Source organism: Harpia harpyja, chromosome 22 (genome assembly GCF_026419915.1).
Source record: "Harpia harpyja isolate bHarHar1 chromosome 22, bHarHar1 primary haplotype, whole genome shotgun sequence".
Lineage (NCBI taxonomy): Eukaryota > Metazoa > Chordata > Aves > Accipitriformes > Accipitridae > Harpia > Harpia harpyja.
In genome coordinates, this window is record NC_068961.1 from 4,377,247 (window position 1) to 4,394,806 (window position 17,560).

Here is a 17,560-nt window from a genome sequence, read left to right on the forward strand (position 1 = left end):
CAGATGGTTTTATCTGACCGTCTTCAACCAACCAAAGCCAAGCAGAGTGCAGAAGGGTTTTCTGCAGTTAGCACTGCTCTGAAGCTCCAGCCAAACACAGGCCATCTGAAGCTCCTCTGATGGACCAATCTTTGGCTCTTTCTATTGAGAGTCTTTCTCAAGAATTGTTCACTGTTTTGAACCACAGCCATACGAAGAGGATCTCCCTCCATGTATTTGACTTCCCAGCATCCAGTTCCTAAACTACTATCCCTGGCACTTGTCTCTAGTCTTACAATAACAGGTCTTGTGGGTCTAGGCACCTGATCACATCTGTGGACTGCTGGTTCAGCGCTTTAGGGTTCTCAACACACTCTGGCTTTGATTGATAAGGAACGTAATGAGAAGACACTGGTCTCACTGTGTGGAAGGAAGGGAGCTGGTAGCTATTTCAAATGAAGCCTCTTTCAGAAGCTAAAGTTGAAATACCTGATACTGTTCCTTGTGGCAAAAGAGACCTATGACACGGCATCTAATAGTCAGAATATAAATCCAGCAGTGATTATTTGCCTACTGACAGACTGTTTATTTAGAAAGTCTGCTGAGCTGCTGGTGGTTCCTAGAAAGTGGAAAACTATCACAGTAATGTTTATTAGGCAACATCAGCTTCAAACAAACAAACAAAAAAATCAGTGATCACTAGGCCTATGATTCCCCAGGGATGGAAGTAATCTCCCCTCTTTTGTTTATATGGTACATTAGTAGTACACCAAATATCATCACGTGACGTACAAAATACCAAAGGAGAACCAAAAGTGCCACATGTGCCAGTCTGAATTCAAAGAAATGCACATGTAACCCTACATGCATTGTATTTATAGTCAAACTACCAGGGGACTTGATCCATCTGACAAGCATCTCTGACCAACACTTTTAGATGTATTTCTGATGTTACTATGGCAAGACTTTCGTGTCAGTGCATGAGAAGATGAATGGGGATTAAAATATGTTAGGGATTTGGATTTCTGTCAGTCTAAATTTGACAGCAGAACACACAATTTCTGACTGCCCTTACTACACCACCTACTCCCCTTCTTCCTTTTCCACACCTAGCCAATAAGCTATTTTTATCACAGCTCTCAAACTGTGTTTCTTAAATGATCATATCATCTGGTAGCTCTTTCTCAGCTCACACTCCCATCTTTGAGCCCATTAGGCAACTGCAACCACATTCAGAAAAAAGAAGTCTAAAGAAGGATTAAATTTCCTTAAGTTTCAGAAGCTTTGATCTGCCCTCTAATAAGCTGTCAAATAACTTCCCTTTGCCTCAGTCAGAAAGGGGTCTCGACAGCCATTAAACAACTATGTTTGGCAGCAGCTGGGGCCAAACAGCAAAAACACAGCTTCAGACTAGTCCCAGCACTTACTGGTTCTTATCGGTGAAACAACAGAACACGCTGAAGAAACATAACATGAATCAACAGCCTGTGGAAAAAAATTCTGTTACAACACTTAGGTGGACTGCTGGCATTTCAGTCCACAGCTACAAGCCTCCTTTTTATGCTCTTATCAGTAGTTCCCCTCTTTCTTTCAACTTTTGCTAAGAAGTCTGTTTTCCAGTATGTTGCACCCTAAACCACCACTTAAAAGCAAGGCAAAGAGAAAAGTTTTAAGAAATCTAAAGAAAACGGCCTTATGAGATTTATACATTCACTATCCCTCCTCTTGAGCTCTGCAATTTAGATAAACAAAACCAAGCAAAAACCCCCACACCAGGTTCACTAAATGTAGTGATATTATTATTGGCCTTTCTCACCCGTTCTTCTGGAGAGGTATTTTCATCCAGGTTATTAAGGGCATTTTCCACCCGGGCCAGACGACCTGATAGCGACAGCAGGAGGTTGACTACTTTGTCAAGGTCACCAATAAACATCTTGAATTTGTCGAACTCATTTGGTTTGCAGACTTCTTTCACAATGGCCTCTACCTCCTCCCCCAGTATACTGTTTGCTTGGATGTCTTCCAGAAGTGTCTCCCGTGCTTCCCTCAGCACCTGCAGCTTCCTACTAATGCTGTCAATAAGTTCTTGCTGTGGAAAATAAAGGGGATGAGAATTTATTAGCACTACTGCATTTTTCCTCCCCATTTCTGAAAGTCATGTCAGAAATCTAGCATTTTAATACACTGAAACTCCCATGTGGCTTTGACAATGAGTGCATTACAAATAAATGTATGTCTAAGTATATGTCTAAGGTCTACACATCTGGATTCAAAGGTTCAGGATGTAGGTCTACGATGCTCAGCTTGAGACCTGTGTTAAAGCAATTGACCTTTATGGCAAAAGATGAAGGACTTCCACCCCCCCCGCAAGCATTCCTTCTGCTTCTTTGAACAGCTTCAAAGCCTGCTATGGAACAGCATAAAGTACAGTGCATCCTTTTCTCTCTAAATAGCAGGTCCATAATACCTTTCTGAAGAGCTACACTTAGGAAGATAAACAGTACTAGGAAAACAATCCTGTATTTTCCACATGACGCAGTTAAAACTAGGGCACTGTCTAGCTTTTTCTTCCTTTCTGCATAATATTAGCATCCCTCCAATAGCAGTCTTTCCACTCTCAGAAAATCTTAGCATTAATACTGCCTCGCAACATTTCTGTAGGGAAATCACAGTCCCTGTGGCACAGAACAGGGAACAAAATCTACTTCTGTATTGTATAAGCAGCCCTGTGTGAAGCTGTGCAAAGTGGCTCTGCCAAAGGACAAAACAAGTATCTTTGGCTGCCACTGTCCTATGCCTGGTGAATATACCACCTCATCTGCAGTTTTTTGGGGTTTCTCTAGCATAATCCCCCGCTGCCTGGGATGCACATGCCCAGGCTTAGGAAAAGCATGTCAGGTGCATCACCAGCAGAGCCAGACCAAGAACCCAGATCTCATCCCTCAGTGACCTGTGTTCCATCTGTGCTGCCCGGCTACCTCCCTGCATTTGGGCAAGAGGTCTTTCTTCTTATGTGTCCATTAGCTTTCAATTGTCACAAGGGGTGGAAGTCAGTTCAGCTAGTCGTCTACCCTATCATGAGATGAATCACACCCTAAAAATGCCTCATTCATTTAAATGTAGATGCCTATTTAGTATTCAGCTGATTTCAGGAAAGAAAAATTCTCAAAGCATTCTCTAAACATACACCTCTTAATGCAATTTCTAAATGAAAATTACATCCTTTAAAATAGTCATTATTTCCCAGTACCCCTTCAATTTTTTTTTGAAAAAAATTACTCATGACATTCTTTAGGAACTCTGCTTTCTAAATGCAAATCTGATTACAAGCCTTCATGATTACTGAGAAACATACTGATAGCAGCTACCACTCTCAGATGCCACTGAACAGTCATTGCCAATTTATTTTGGAAACAATTAAAAAAAAAAAAAAAAAAAGCCTGCCATCTTAACAGAAAGCAACTACACCCTGAAAATTTAACAGCCTTTTTGAAAGTAGAAATTCAACACATGGATTATCTGGGCTGGTTTTCTCCTTTTTGATTTAATATACTCAGGCCAGGTTAATCTGGATTTGGGTTATCTGTTAGTCTGGGTGCCCAAAAGATTAAGGTAGTAAGCAGTTCTACAGATGCCTGCTTTACTGACTGATTAATCTGCAGGATTTGATTTTTTTTTTCCCCTCTTCTCTCAATGCAAATGCAGTTTGATTTGGATTATGTAGGTCACAGTGCTACACACTCATTTCCCTCAGATGACATGCACATGCACAATGCTGCTGTTTTACCATCCAAAACACAACAGGATACTGTTGTGCTCTATGTTACTATCTCGAGTTTTCCACTCCTGCAGCTGTGCTGCAACTTTCTCTAATGAAAAAAAGCCGTATGTGTGCTCAACATTTACCAATCTGGTCTGACGATCCAGATCAGCTCTCTCCAAGTTTCTTTCTTTAAAAAAAAAAAAAAAAAAGCCATTTTCCCAGTAGCATCCTATTTACATGTTCCCAAGCAGTTGAAGCTAGCCTCTAAAGGACTGCTTTTATAGGTGAGAAGGCCGTAAGTGCTTGCCTCTCTTTAAGACTGTGATATCTATTAAGAATTGGATTATGATCACTGATTGCTTTCTACCCAGATGAAGCAGCCTTTGACTGCAGCAACTGTGAGCTCACTACAAGCTTTTGCTAACCAGCAGAAAACCTGTATTACGTTCAATATCTACTGAGCCAGAAGAGCTCCAATCTACATCTTGAAACTGGCAGATGAATAATTTATAGCTGTGAATTCTGTACCAGCAAACAAGAAAACAATAAAACCTCATCTTTTTCTAGTAATTCTTGCTGATCTGACTAGCAACACAGAAAGTAGCTCAGCAGAGTGCTGCTCAGGTGGTTCACTGCTTGGCATACTTTACGTAAATTACTCTGCTCTCAGCTCACCACCCCATTTCACATGAAGTTCAGGCCTAAAAGCAGAATAAACTTGGTACTCTTCAATTACTTTTACACTCTTCAGGAGCTGCTGAAACTTTCCTAAAGGCAAAGGGGACACTTCCTACTCAGCCACACATGGATTTTCCTTACTATAAAAAACACTCTTGTAGCATCTTCAACTTCTGTTTGATATTTTATAATTGTCGTAAACCTACATTAAACTCAGTACATGAGACACACACATTCCATTCCTGCTAGCTGGGGATACAGGGATAGTTGTGTCATCGTCCCCCCCCCCCCAAATTAATGAATCTATATGAAATTCCTATACTTATTTCAAAAGAAAAGAAAAAAGCACCACACATTTCTGGTTTGCAGAGAATGACAAATATTACAATCATTCCACAGTGGGCTGCAATTAAGATATCTCATAACAGAACTGACCGATTTCTAGGAATCAAGGAACAGGTTCTGGGCGTATGCCTCCTCTAAAATAACTGAAGTCATAAAGTGTGCTATTAAAGTGTTCAGGTCCTTAATGATCCCTTGTTAAACTGTTGCCAAATATGTGAAACTGGGCCAAGTTATATATTCTGGCTGTTTTATAAAGATGCCTTGACCCACTTACCACGAGTTTTATACATTTTCTGACAAGATCCAAGATGAAAGCCCACTGAACTGAATGCTCGCATCTTACCACATGTGGAGGAGCAGGAAAAGAAGTAAGCAGCAACGTGTGCGTGGCTACAACTATATGTATATTCAGAGAAGAACATGGGGGAGCTTGCTAAAAGCTCTTCATTAAATACTTCCTATCTCATATGATTAGCGATGTATACTGGAGCTGGGGGGATGGAGGGAGAAGTACGTAAAGGGTGAACATAATTTTCCTGTTAACAGACACCAACGCAAATAAATGGCACTTCTGCTTATAAAAGTTTTAGTATTTAGTTTGTCGGGCAAACAAGAAAGGCTTAAGTTTAACACGCCCCCCTCCCCATACATACATTCCATAATTAATGAGGAGGAGACTAATTCTAGCAAAAATGATGAACGTGACTGTGATGTGTGGCACCAGATAAAACCAAATTATTCAAAATGCAGTGAAATCATTAATTTGCCTAAGTAGTACAGCTGTTGGATTCAGCAGCTGTCTGGCAAGAGGGTAAGGGCAGCTCTCCTGCTGCAACCACACCGTGCCCCCAGCAGTGCACGCCGTATTGAACTGTGCGATGCAGGGGGAGCAGAGGAAGGGAGGGAAGGCTGAGGGAGATTAAAATAACCAGAGTGGTAACAGAGAACACTACAGCCCCCTCAAATGCAGTGGCATCCACTCCTGCACTGAACCAGAGGTGGGAATCTCCTATGGAATCTCTCATTCTTGGCAACTAAATATATTCCTAATATTTAATTAAAAGACATTTCTTTGGGACTGGATTACCAAATGCATCCTGGCAGTTGATTATTAAGCAGAGAGCTGACTTCAACAGAAAAGATCTGCACTGCACTGGCTTAGGTAAACAGAGTTAAACTACATCACTTTAATTGATCGAACAGACCACTTCCTCCAGCTTATCCGTACTGGGAGCTATGATTAAAATATTTTGTGCCAAATCACTAATGAGATGAGTGTGATGATTTTAACATAGGACAACACTTTCTCAAACCACAGAAATGACATTATATCATCATTTTAATACCTAGGGGATTATGTTGACCTTAGATCAGAAATAAAACACCAAAGGATGGGAATAAACAAGAGTGGAGAAGACTGCCTCCCTTGTGATGAGTAACTGCCACTGAATCCACCAAGCTGACTAGCTATCTCCCATCACTACTGTTATTAATTTGGGAGGTAGGAGAAATAGTGGGCAAAGTGGTTTGTTGCCCATGAAAACAAATGCAAAAAAAAAAAAAAAAAAGAAAAAGAGAAGAAGGAGGCGTGTGTCTTCCTTCTCTCTCATGACAAACCCAAACCCTGGCCCTAAATTTCCGAAGTATGGAGCAACTAAAACCACCACCAGTTACAGTGGGATACATAAGCACTACTGTTTCTTTGTACATAGCAAGTGAGAGAAATACACTAGAATCTCAAATGGAAAACAGTATTTGAAAATAACCTCCCCAAAACTTCTCCCCTTGGGACCTTCCAAAATGTGCACCAAGCTGCAAAAAAGCACTTAATGTGAGTACCTAAATTCACAGCTGGACACAGAACACCACCCCCCGACACCCCCCGCCCCAAACCCCACACCCCAGGCTGATTTTCCAAGTGATCCTGTACATCTAGAAGGCCTTTTATTTAGGGGTGTTTACCTAGTAAATTCACAGTTAATGAAATACACGTAACCAAGAGCCTCCCACTACACTTTCAGAAATGTCTTTTACCTTCTTTTCTGACAAGTCATGATCCAGCTCGTCTTCAGAATCATCCTCGCTCTGCTGCTGCTGCTGCTGCTCCTGCATGTCCTTCATTTTAATCAGCAGCTCTGCCTTCGGTGCAGATGTGCTGTAGTAAGTAGAATTGCTTGTCAGGGAGATGGCAGACGGCGCACTCTGCTCCTCTTTCCTGGTAAAAAGTCAAAACTTTCATTAACTGCCTTGACACCCTAATTGCTGAAAAGAAAGGACAACCTTTTAGAGCCATCATTTCACCAAGCAAGCAGGTGAGCCAGAAAGAAAGCCATTAGCTTGGAAATAGGATAAATAAATACTAGTTGTGAAGAAAATTTCTATGAACTCAGCACATGCCCATCAAAAGCTAAAACTGGAGTAGTGCAGAAGACCTTCCACCATTACAATGAGTGAAATGGACCTAAGATATCTCAGCTGGAAACAAAATGTAAAGTTACATTATACTAAGAAGTGCAAAGACCTCAGTATCAGAGAGAGTATCCTTTCAGACTGCCAAATGTGAGCTACTGCAACGTAAGTATGGAATTACACATTAACTTCTCGAGAAGGCTACAACTTAATTTGATAACTCATACCAAGAAAACAAAAGACCCACAGAACATCAACATAGAAGGAATTTAATGGAATTCATATCTTTTCTTACTTTGCTCTCATTCACTTCCAGGAAATGCCTCATGCCCACTTCAAGATGTCTTTGTAAATTTTCATCACATAAAAAAGGCTAAAATATTATTCCTTCTCTATCCAGTTACTAAACCGGATGATCTTGGTAAAATATCTAAACACTGTGAAATGGGAGAAGTTAATTATTCCTTAAGTTCTCACACAAACAGTTTTCAACCGGGTCTCAGGAAACTTTTCATATTGTACAACACTATTTTTTCTGTCATCAATGCTATCCTCAGCAGTGTTACGCTTGACTGGTATTCTAATGGAAAAGTCTCAGAAAAGGCCCAAACCTCAACAGTAGGAAGAGCTTCAGCACCCTAGGAAAACTGACACAATTTGGACAGCAGCTTACAAGGAACCACTGGCCTACAGAAAGTAATACTCACTTCTCCTCTGAAATTTTTGGAGAAGGAACTTTTGGCAGGAGCTTCCTGCGCTGCTGAGCTTCTTCTAGGAGGTGTTCATCTTTAGGGAATATTCCAACCATCAGATCCATTGTTGTTTTTATTTTCACACTAGGATCTAGTATGTCTGCTAGAGATTTATCTCTTCCCACAATCTCTCTAGCTAATTCCTCTGACTTCCAGTCTTCAAAGGTCTTCTCTTTGGCCTTTACATAGCTGACTGCTGGCGTGGCAGCACTGCTGTCCTTCAAGTTGCTTCCAGGTTCTTGAGCTGGTTGAGGGTCAGCTGGTTTGGTTCTGGCTTCTGGCTCTGGCTCTACACCTTGCCTGGTGTAAGCACAGAAACGTGAATAGGATTGCTCAGAAGTGCTGAGTGTTTTAATTTGGTCCTTTTCCAAACCACTGGGTAAAGCAGGAGGCTCCATAGTACTGACAAGACTTTGCCGACTCTCTTTCTCTGCGCTGCTCTCAGAATGAACTATCTTGATGGGAACCATTTTCACCGTAGTATTGTTGTCTATAACCCTTTCAATTCTGGAAAATAAGGAAAATTGATCTTTAGAAATGGAAGAACCTTACATCTCAGTTCTTATCTGCAAATCAGAGGGGAAGCCCAAAGACGAAAAAAGGTAGATAAGAGATCTAGGTAATAGAATATTCCTTGCACTGTGTCTGAAACCCTAAATCTACATGTTTTCTTTTCTGCCCACACATTTTAGATAGTATTAGTGCATTTGTAAGTAATCCTGACATCAGCCTTGCACAATACTCACATTATGGGACTTCTGTTCGTTTCCATGAACATGAGGGTACAATCTCAGCAGCCAGGCCCCGGATTTGAGCCAGTGCTGCTGAACCTTGTTGCCACACAGAGGAAAACATGCCTTGAGCTCAACCTCATTGCCTTACACACATCCAACAGTGGCCTCAGTTTTTGGCCTGACAGGCGGCTTAGCTGCCTGGGGAGTTTGTGATGCCCTCACATCAATTCCCAGCTCTTCCAAGGGAAGAGACAACAGACCAGATGGAAGCATCCTGCAGGCTAGGCCTTTCCTGAGCTACAAGAATAACAAATAATCACACACGGAAAACCTGGAAATAATTCAAAACTTAATTACATGATTAAAAAAAATAATCTGTATTTGTAAAATTTCACACAAGATACAGAAGTTTATTAAATAGATCCTACCATAGTGTCCTAGTTTTCTACTTAAAGAAGAAAAAACAGCCACTGAAGAAGATAACACACAATTCTGGACACTCCTTTTAAGGGAAGCTTACAGCAAAAATTCTGTCCTGCATACCACAAAGGGCCACCTTGGACATTACCTAAGGCAAGCTATTTGAAGAGGAGGCTAACTTAGATTTTTAAATTGGACAATAACATGTTAAATAACATTACTGAAACATCTGTACTGTATGTAAACCATATAAGAAACTGAAGTCTAGTTTGGTGGTTTTGAGTTTGCAGAAAGTTTAAAATTACTGTCATAATGTGGGTTTGGAAGCTCTACAGCAAGTAAAGGAACATTGCCTACTAGCTAAAATATCTGGTTTCATCTGGCTGGGTAGCTTGCCGCCTTTCAGATAAGTGAGCAAGACATACTACGGCTCTTTTCCTCTAAGCGTGGGTGTGTTGCTTCCCTTAAAAATAAACTTATACTTTATTGTGCTGTACTCTTCTTTTGTAGGGAATAGCAAAATCTGTTTGACTTTGTATTTTTCAGAAGTTGTATCTTATATTTTAAAGGTATATTTGCTTCTGAATTAATGTGCTGCCTCCCAATAGGTGTTTACTTTCCTCATGTGCTTTGCAGACACGCTTTAGCATTCTGATCCAACTTTCAGGGCATGTTTTCCAGCCCATGCTGAACCCCCCCCCCCCTCCAATTCGGTCAGGGTGTTTTCGTTCAAGGTGACTGCCATTTTGAAGAGCTCGCTCCCATGTCAGCCACTCGGCCCCAGCTCCCTGCCTGCAGATGTGGGCTCTCCTGCCTACCTGCAGCAGAGCTGGGCAGAGGCCTGCCACTGCCCCTTTCTTTTGTTTGTTTTTAAATAAAGCCCACGCCTTTTGAACTCCACCAGTCTGTGAAGAGGAACACATTTTTGAATTTGGAGGAAATACAAGATGCATGCATAAGTGTGTGTGGGACAAGTGGAAGAAGTAAGCTGACTGCAATTCTTTACCTAAAATGCCCAGCATCTCTTTTGAGACTCCGAGTACATTCCTCTCAGCCTAGTAAAAGATTTTCCAGATACTTAAGGCATCATCAAGTCAACTGATTTCAGTCAGAGCAAAGAGAGTTCAACACCAGGTGCTTCAGAAATTCTGTTTCTGCAATCACTATCCTCCTGATTTCTGAAGGTTTTCCATTTGTCGAACTGTGGCATGAAATTTTGCTTTGCAGCTACTCTGCTTGTGGCCATTATGAAGCTTTACTCCAACCATGAGCACAGTCACTCCTTGGCTTGAGTGCATGTTTACTGGAAATCTATCGATGCACATCTACTGATGCAGTCTTTTCATCTTATTATTGCTAAACAGCCGTCTTTGGAAATAGCTGGGTTCTGCACACCACCACCATTTCCCTACACTACATTGTTCTACCTAAAACACTGCAGGAAACCCTGCACACTCACTCAGTTTATCCTGTTGATAAACAAGGCACCTTTCTTAAAGAAAACAGCCACATGCTGACATCATCAAACATCTGCTGCCCACAGCATGCAAACTGGCATGTCCAAAAGCTTATATGCAAGGAGCCAATAGAAGTAATAAGCCAAATCTAATTAATTGCATATTAAGATAAATCTACTTGATGTATTTTACTCCTATGAAATAAATACCATATAGAAGGTTCAGAGGTATGGCCCGCATGTCTTTCCTTTTTTGCCATACCTGTTTTATTGAGTAATGTAATTATTAACTGAGGACAATACATTATGCACAAACAAGAGCTGTCTGGACTTAAGAATTTTAAATGTTAACAAAAGATTTGCAGGCTAAGTGTATTATCATTCAGATATAGGCATATAATTAGGTACACCTCAGTGCTCATTTCAACATTAAAGCTTAGTAAAAAGGAAGGACAAATACAATTAGCTTTCTAGGCATCCTGAGTATCTATTAATAAAGCAATAAATTAAGGAAGTCATTACTGTCATCTACCTTTACACAAAGATGCTAGGGTTCACATGACATGTTGCACTTTTCATAGTAAACGGTATTACTACTTTATGTTAAAAACACTGCAGGATGAAATCTCATTTTTTTTCTCCAGTAGTTACAAGAGGAAAAACATCAAGGCATGTTTAGGGGAAAAAAGTGATTCATATTTTCTATGTCATAAGGCACACTGGAAAACAGCATTGAGTCTATTCAACTATTTACATTACAGTAGAGAAAAGCTATTCCAACTGCTTTTGCTCAGAGAAGCAACCTCTGCATTCATTCAGCCTAGAAGTTTTGTTTTCATTCTTTAACCATGAATTATAGTGCTGAAGGATTTATGAAAACTAAGATGCCTGAGCTTCCTGGAAGAGTTTGTTATCTTGTGGGAGAATAACCTTTTATGATGTTAGCAGCATATGACAGATATAACAATCAATTAATTTCAGTCTGTTTGTCTAATTCTGAGTTAGTTAATTCTGTCAGTTCTGGGACTGACACTCTCCTGCTGAATCTTCAGCCCATCTCAACACAAACACTGCTGTAGACCCCTCCCGCACACTAGCTGGAGTGCCATGTTTCATCGTAAAAGCAACATGAAAACAGTCATGATTTGACAGTGTACCTTACTGTGCGCGCTTTCAAAACAGATGTTCTCACAAAGGATACAGCTTCCTTTCCCACATCTGCTTTGTCCCTATGCCAATTAATATTCATATATGACACCCAGGCTTACAGTGGAAAATCCATTTGATTCCATCCCTTTCATTTTCTACTAACTCCCAGCTGTAACACCTGAGCAGCATCAGTCAACTAAAAGAAACCACAGACCAGTTGAAGGACTTTAATGGTACCAATTGGAATTTCACACAAGTCTTAGGTCTCTTTAGGACGTGCTGTAATGGTTCATGCTTAATGAACGCGAAGGATGTGCTTTTAGTAAAGAAAACGAACAGTCAACCATTAATAAGGTCTAACTAGGCAAAAAGTGTTAATAAAATAGTAAAGGAGTTACATCTAGTACCTGGCTGGGTTCTCATCCTGTACGGACACAGGAGGTTTATCAGTGAGCTTCTGTGGTGCAAACTGAGGAGAAGGGGACCTTGATGTCTCCATGCCAGGTTTTTGAAGATACCGATACTTGGAAGATAATACAGACTCAGACCTAAGGTGCGTTTTTTCTTCTAAGTGCTGACAAACATTCTCCGTGGATGATGCTTGCTGGAGCTGCTGTGGATTAGCACTCTTCAATTTTCCATTGAAAGCTGCAGGACTCTGACAGAGAGAGGAGTGACTGGCAAACACTTCGGCAGAGCTGGGGGACGAGGACAGACAGGGCCGGTTGGGCGCTACCAGCAGAGATTCAGAAGAGGTGCCAAGCGATGGTACAGAATTGTCCGGTCGCCTGTATTTATCTCTTTTAGGCGGTGGTGGCCTCTGAGGAGCAGGTCCACGCTTCTTGTTCAGCAGCACCGGCTCTACCCTATGGTTTTCTTCTCCTTTGCCCCGGGACAGACAGGAGTGGTTCTCGTTCAAGGTCTGTGGCTCCGAGCAGGGCAGATGAGGCAGGCTATGATCCTTGCTCTTCTCGTTCACGTTTTCCTGAGTGTATCGGTAATCACTAGGCAATGTCCCAGACCTCCCCCGCCTCTCGTGAGGCAGAACTGTAGGCTCTCGCGCGTGCAAAGGTCTGACAGATGCCTTCCACTTGTGGCCTAAATTCTGGTCCAGCTGATCCCTCTTCTCCTGTGGGTTTTCCCTCAGGGCCCCTGGGTCAGCTTGCCTAGAGAGAAGAACACATCGTTAGCGCGCTGCTGATTTACTTCCTTTGGCACGAGGCCACCGCACCGATGCGGGAAGCTTGAACACTGAGATCACATCCAACATTTAACACCAACTCCTCCAATCTATGGTAACTGTACGTCACAAAAACATCCTCTGATGTATGGGCATACACAGTGTACCTAATCTAACGTGATGAGTCAAAGCATAATGTCAGGCTAAATTAGGGCATGGAGCACCGCAGGAAAAGACACAACCTTCGGGTAACCCAAGGCACTGCAGTGTGCACGGCGTAATTAAATGCACAGCACACCTCAAGTGCTGATGTATGTGGCACAGCCAAACGTGCAAATGTTGGTAGAAAATAAAACTGTCTCAAGAAGAGGAATCCTAATACTAAAATTTATTTCTCTTCTTGCTTCAGAGTCAGTAAAGAAGTGCGGAAAACAAGTTTCTTCTCCATGTGCAAAATTTATATGTCAGTGTCATTTTAAATGTGAATTGAATACCATGAACTTTAATTATGAATCTGGAGGTTGAATTTTTGCATAACTGGTGAAAAACGAAATGAGTGCAAACAAAACGTTTGCTGAAGCTAAAAAACTGGGAAAGGGAAAATGAGTATCTCCTGAAAAAAAGACAGAAAAGGAAATTTAGAAAGGATAGTATTTTCCAGTCAGGCTTATTTTAAACTTGAACTTCTTTTGCCATGTCAGCACAAATGACAAACAATGGCCAAAAAGGCCTTATCTTAGACAGAAATATTTTTGGGTTTATTCCAATTTTACACTCTCTATTTCTCTAGCCAGCAAACAGGCTTTTGCAGCTCCAGGCTTTTGCTTTGCCACAAGACATGTAGCTCATTTGTGCTCACCAGATAAAGACAAATTGGGAAAGAAACAGAAGGCAGAAAAAAAGAAAAGTACCTCTGAAGCCCCAAGAGGAGACAGGTTTGCTCTCTGCTTAAAGGAGGCTGAAGAGACACTGTGAGCTTAGAAAAGAAGCTGCAACAGAGAAGTAAAAGGCTTCAGAGAGCTGCTAATATAATTTCTGCTGCCAGCAGTGCTGGCCTCTGTATTTTGAAGTAGTAACCCTGTAGACATGCACTGCCCAAGCTTTCTTTTGAGGGGACTGAAAGAGGCATCTTTCCCAGCCTATTTGTAAAGTAAGGTTAACTTGAATTTTCAGTGTAAACAGGTTATTAACATTACTGTACCAGTTTTGAGAATAAGTCTATAGGCGGTTAACATCAGCATGAAAACGACATTTGAGATAAAATCACATAAAATACATAATAGGTTAAAGGCCATTATTAATTCAAGAAGAAAAAATTTGGAGCAATTACTCACTACATTACTATTTTAATTAAATTAAAACAAATTTTTAAAATTAAGTATTGTGGGAAAACAACTGATTAGATGTGGGTTCTACTTTCACACCTGTACAATCAAATTACATTCAAAATTATTTTTTAGTCCTTGGATCTGTGATGTTTTAGCACTTATGGAAAAAAGTTCTAAAATAAATCTGGACATTGTCATTAAACTGCCTGATGTATGGGATTTTAAATAATCGTCCTTCACACCGATTTTTACAGGTCAGTAATAAAATAGCATTGTACTTCCAAGAGAGATGGCTTTTTCACAATTTAATTCCTTAACAGTCACATACACAATCTCTCTCTCTCTCTCATGTGAAGTGTTAAATTTTACAATTCAATTTTAACAGCTAAATTTTCAATTTAAGATGAATGAGGAGCTGAATATTGTTTAAACTCAGATCTTTTCATATTGCTTTTAACTAAGAGCAGTTGGTTCAGACAACGTCAAGTCATCTGACAAATTCAGAGTCAATTCTGTTTTACAAAGCAGCATTTATTGACTTCTATTTTAACACTAGACGAAGGACAGTTTTATTAAGTAAAATGATGTAAGGCCAGAAAGACCAACGCTATTCAGATTTGGTTACATAGCATCTCTAGAGTCAGCTGGTTTTCCCTAGTGAGTTCAATGTAAGCACCAGACCTGTAAATAGTTCCACTAATTTTAATGGAAATATTTACTGAATGAAGATTGCAGGCCTTAAGTATGAAATAATGTGTTTAAATCAGTGTTTTTCATTGTCTAAATAACCCATGCAGAGCGTAATTTTCTCCTAGTTAACCCATGTAAAAAAATTCTTCAGGCCTCTCTATTCATCATCACATACATAAGCCATAACATAAGACAGTATACCAGCTGCACTTAGGTGCATGGAAGAATCAAGGGCACGGCACAAAAAGTCGCAAAGACATAAATTACATGCACTACCTCAGCCAGTTTGCAAAGTATACATTGAACTTCGCATGCACATCAGGAGTGGGTGTGCTGGTGGAAGCAAACAGGACAGAGTATACCCCTTATCTGACAAGTTTACATATCCAAGGCATAAAACCAAATTTGTTTAATATTACCCCGGCTCAGAAGCAATAAATGCTTTAGTAGTCCTGCCACCTTCCAAAATAGAGTAAAAGGAAATAAAGAATCACAGCACAGAGAAATTTAGAGATGCTACATTTGCAAACGTGGAGATAAAATTCAGAGATTACGTATGTGCCTTCATACAGCTTCCACAAAATTAATCAAACATTTTGCAGTGCCACAGAAAATGGGTCTGAGGAAAGGTGGCTACATTCGACACTGAGGCTAATTTGCATTCAGTGTGAGTGGGTCCTCATGCAAAACATGCTTATCACATTATTTTGGAGAGATTTGAGCTTACTGTTCAGAAAGGAGGAAAAGAAAGCAAGCTTCAAGCCCCAGGAGAACACAGTGACAAGAACCTGCAAAGGTGTTACATTATTATCAATACCAAGAAGTCCACTAAGCTACTTTAAATCTGTTGGTGCTAATGATATGCGCAGGATACAGCTGTTTCAGAAATGAGCCCATAGGATTATATAAGGATAACACACCACTGAAAGGAACTCATAATTTATAACCAAACATCACTGAGAGAGAGAGAACAATCGTCTGAAAACATGACAATTGACTTAATTACCACTTTCATTCTAGATAACTAACCAGTTGCCATCAAAAACATTAAACTCTAAGTTATCTTCAAACCCAAAGCTCCCTCATCCCCATCCCCATGATACAATGCCACAACTATCCAAATGCAAGAGCCTTCCTCATGCAACCAAATCGGGAAGCTCACATCACATTCCCCATCCCTGGCACGTGATGACATTACAGCTTTGACCGTCAGACGACTTACACCACTCACTTAACCTGAACTGCAAAGGAAGTGTAATCAACAGACTTCGGCTGTTGATACAAAGTGCCATTCAGTAAGGGTGAGTCTAGTACAGGAGGCTAACGTTAGCCTTTTCTACTGTACCTGCTTTTGGTGTTTAGGTATAGGAGCCTTCATATCTAAATGGTGGGGGGCAGAAACCCAAAATATGCTTCTAACTCAAAAAGAAGGAATTGCTGCATTACAAAACCCAGTCCTCCACATTTTCGAGAAGCTCTCATTTAGAAGTGGGCTCAGCTCTCCCAGAGGAGGACTGTGCGGAGAGACAAGAGGCTGTGCCCTCGTCAGCCAGGGGAGCTTGGCAGGAGCTCTGCTCTGTGGCTTGCACGTTCCACGTAATGGCCACAGCCAGCAAACACACCAGCACCACTTACCACCATGGGGGTGGAAATGTGTACCTCCATAATGGCACTACGTATTTTCTACCCAAATGGGCAAGTACATCTCTCAGTGTCCTTCTGGCTCCATTAGCTTGGGGCGTACATGCTCATGACTGAAATGTAAAGGCTAAGTAAACACTAAGCCAGGGAAATCAACCAAGTCTCCTCCCCAGTCTGGACACCCCCAGGGCCCCCAGCAATAACACAACAGGCTATTCTAACAAACCAGAAACAGGTAACAGTCATGTAAGCTATTACATGCAAGTTAAACCATGGAGAGCTATATATACATACACACACGTTAATAGGAGCCTGCCAGTGGAGTCACTGAGCAATTACCAAAATGAATCATTATGTATAGATGCCTATCAGAAGGAGAACATTTTTGGTTGCCATAAAAAACAACCCCAAACCATTTCCTTCATTTGCCCCATACTCAGGATTTCACTAAACCTGGACAGAGAGGTAGAATGATCTGATTGAATGTTGTATCTCAGTAAATGGGAGTCACTTCGATCAGCTCAATGTGTCTGATTTTTATCTGTATGATTTACAATTTCTTGAGAATGCTTCAGGCCAAGCCAAACAGTGCCACAAGACACTGCAACTTTAAAATCCCAGACTAGATAAGCTTTGCAAAAATGCATGAGCCAACATTTGAAAAATGCAACATTTGTTAAAGGCCTGACTTCTGTGCAAAAGTTTCACCATAAAACATAAGCATAGTTATGTAAGCAACAACATGTCCTGCACTAACTTAATGGCAAAAGAGAGCAAATGGAATGACTGCTGCTGATTTAGCTTAAATTCCTTCTTGAACACTACAAGCTACATTGGAAAAAGGTCTTCACACCTGAGTAAGATTCCTCCATAGAAGTCCTCACCCTACAGCAACAACCACCCCCTCACAATCAAGGCCACAGTTTTGCAGTCCCTTTAAACTGATCTAAATGCAGGTATTTGCCAGAAGAGGCAGTCTCCTTCTTAGTCCTCTCTGATTTTGTCGTCTTGGCCTCTCCACTGTATTAGCAGTAGG

At 40.9% G+C, this 17,560-nt stretch overlaps 1 protein-coding gene across 9 annotated transcripts in view; it reads right to left on the reverse strand.

The window, feature by feature from the left end:
• Positions 1-17,560, reverse strand: part of SHROOM2 (shroom family member 2) — a 130,660-nt gene that overhangs the window by 4,969 nt on the left and 108,131 nt on the right. For 7 of the 9 annotated variants that reach the window (XM_052773622.1, XM_052773614.1, XM_052773613.1 and 4 more), the window contains 5 exons: positions 13,777-13,854; positions 12,093-12,851; positions 7,882-8,433; positions 6,800-6,980; positions 1,796-2,068 (listed from right to left, as the gene is read on the reverse strand). In XM_052773622.1, the coding sequence (XP_052629582.1) occupies positions 1,796-2,068; positions 6,800-6,980; positions 7,882-8,433; positions 12,093-12,851; positions 13,777-13,854 (1,843 nt within the window). The remainder of the gene's footprint in view (positions 1-1,795; positions 2,069-6,799; positions 6,981-7,881; positions 8,434-12,092; positions 12,852-13,776; positions 13,855-17,560) is intronic. The other 2 variants (XM_052773615.1, XM_052773619.1) reach the window with 1 other exon arrangement.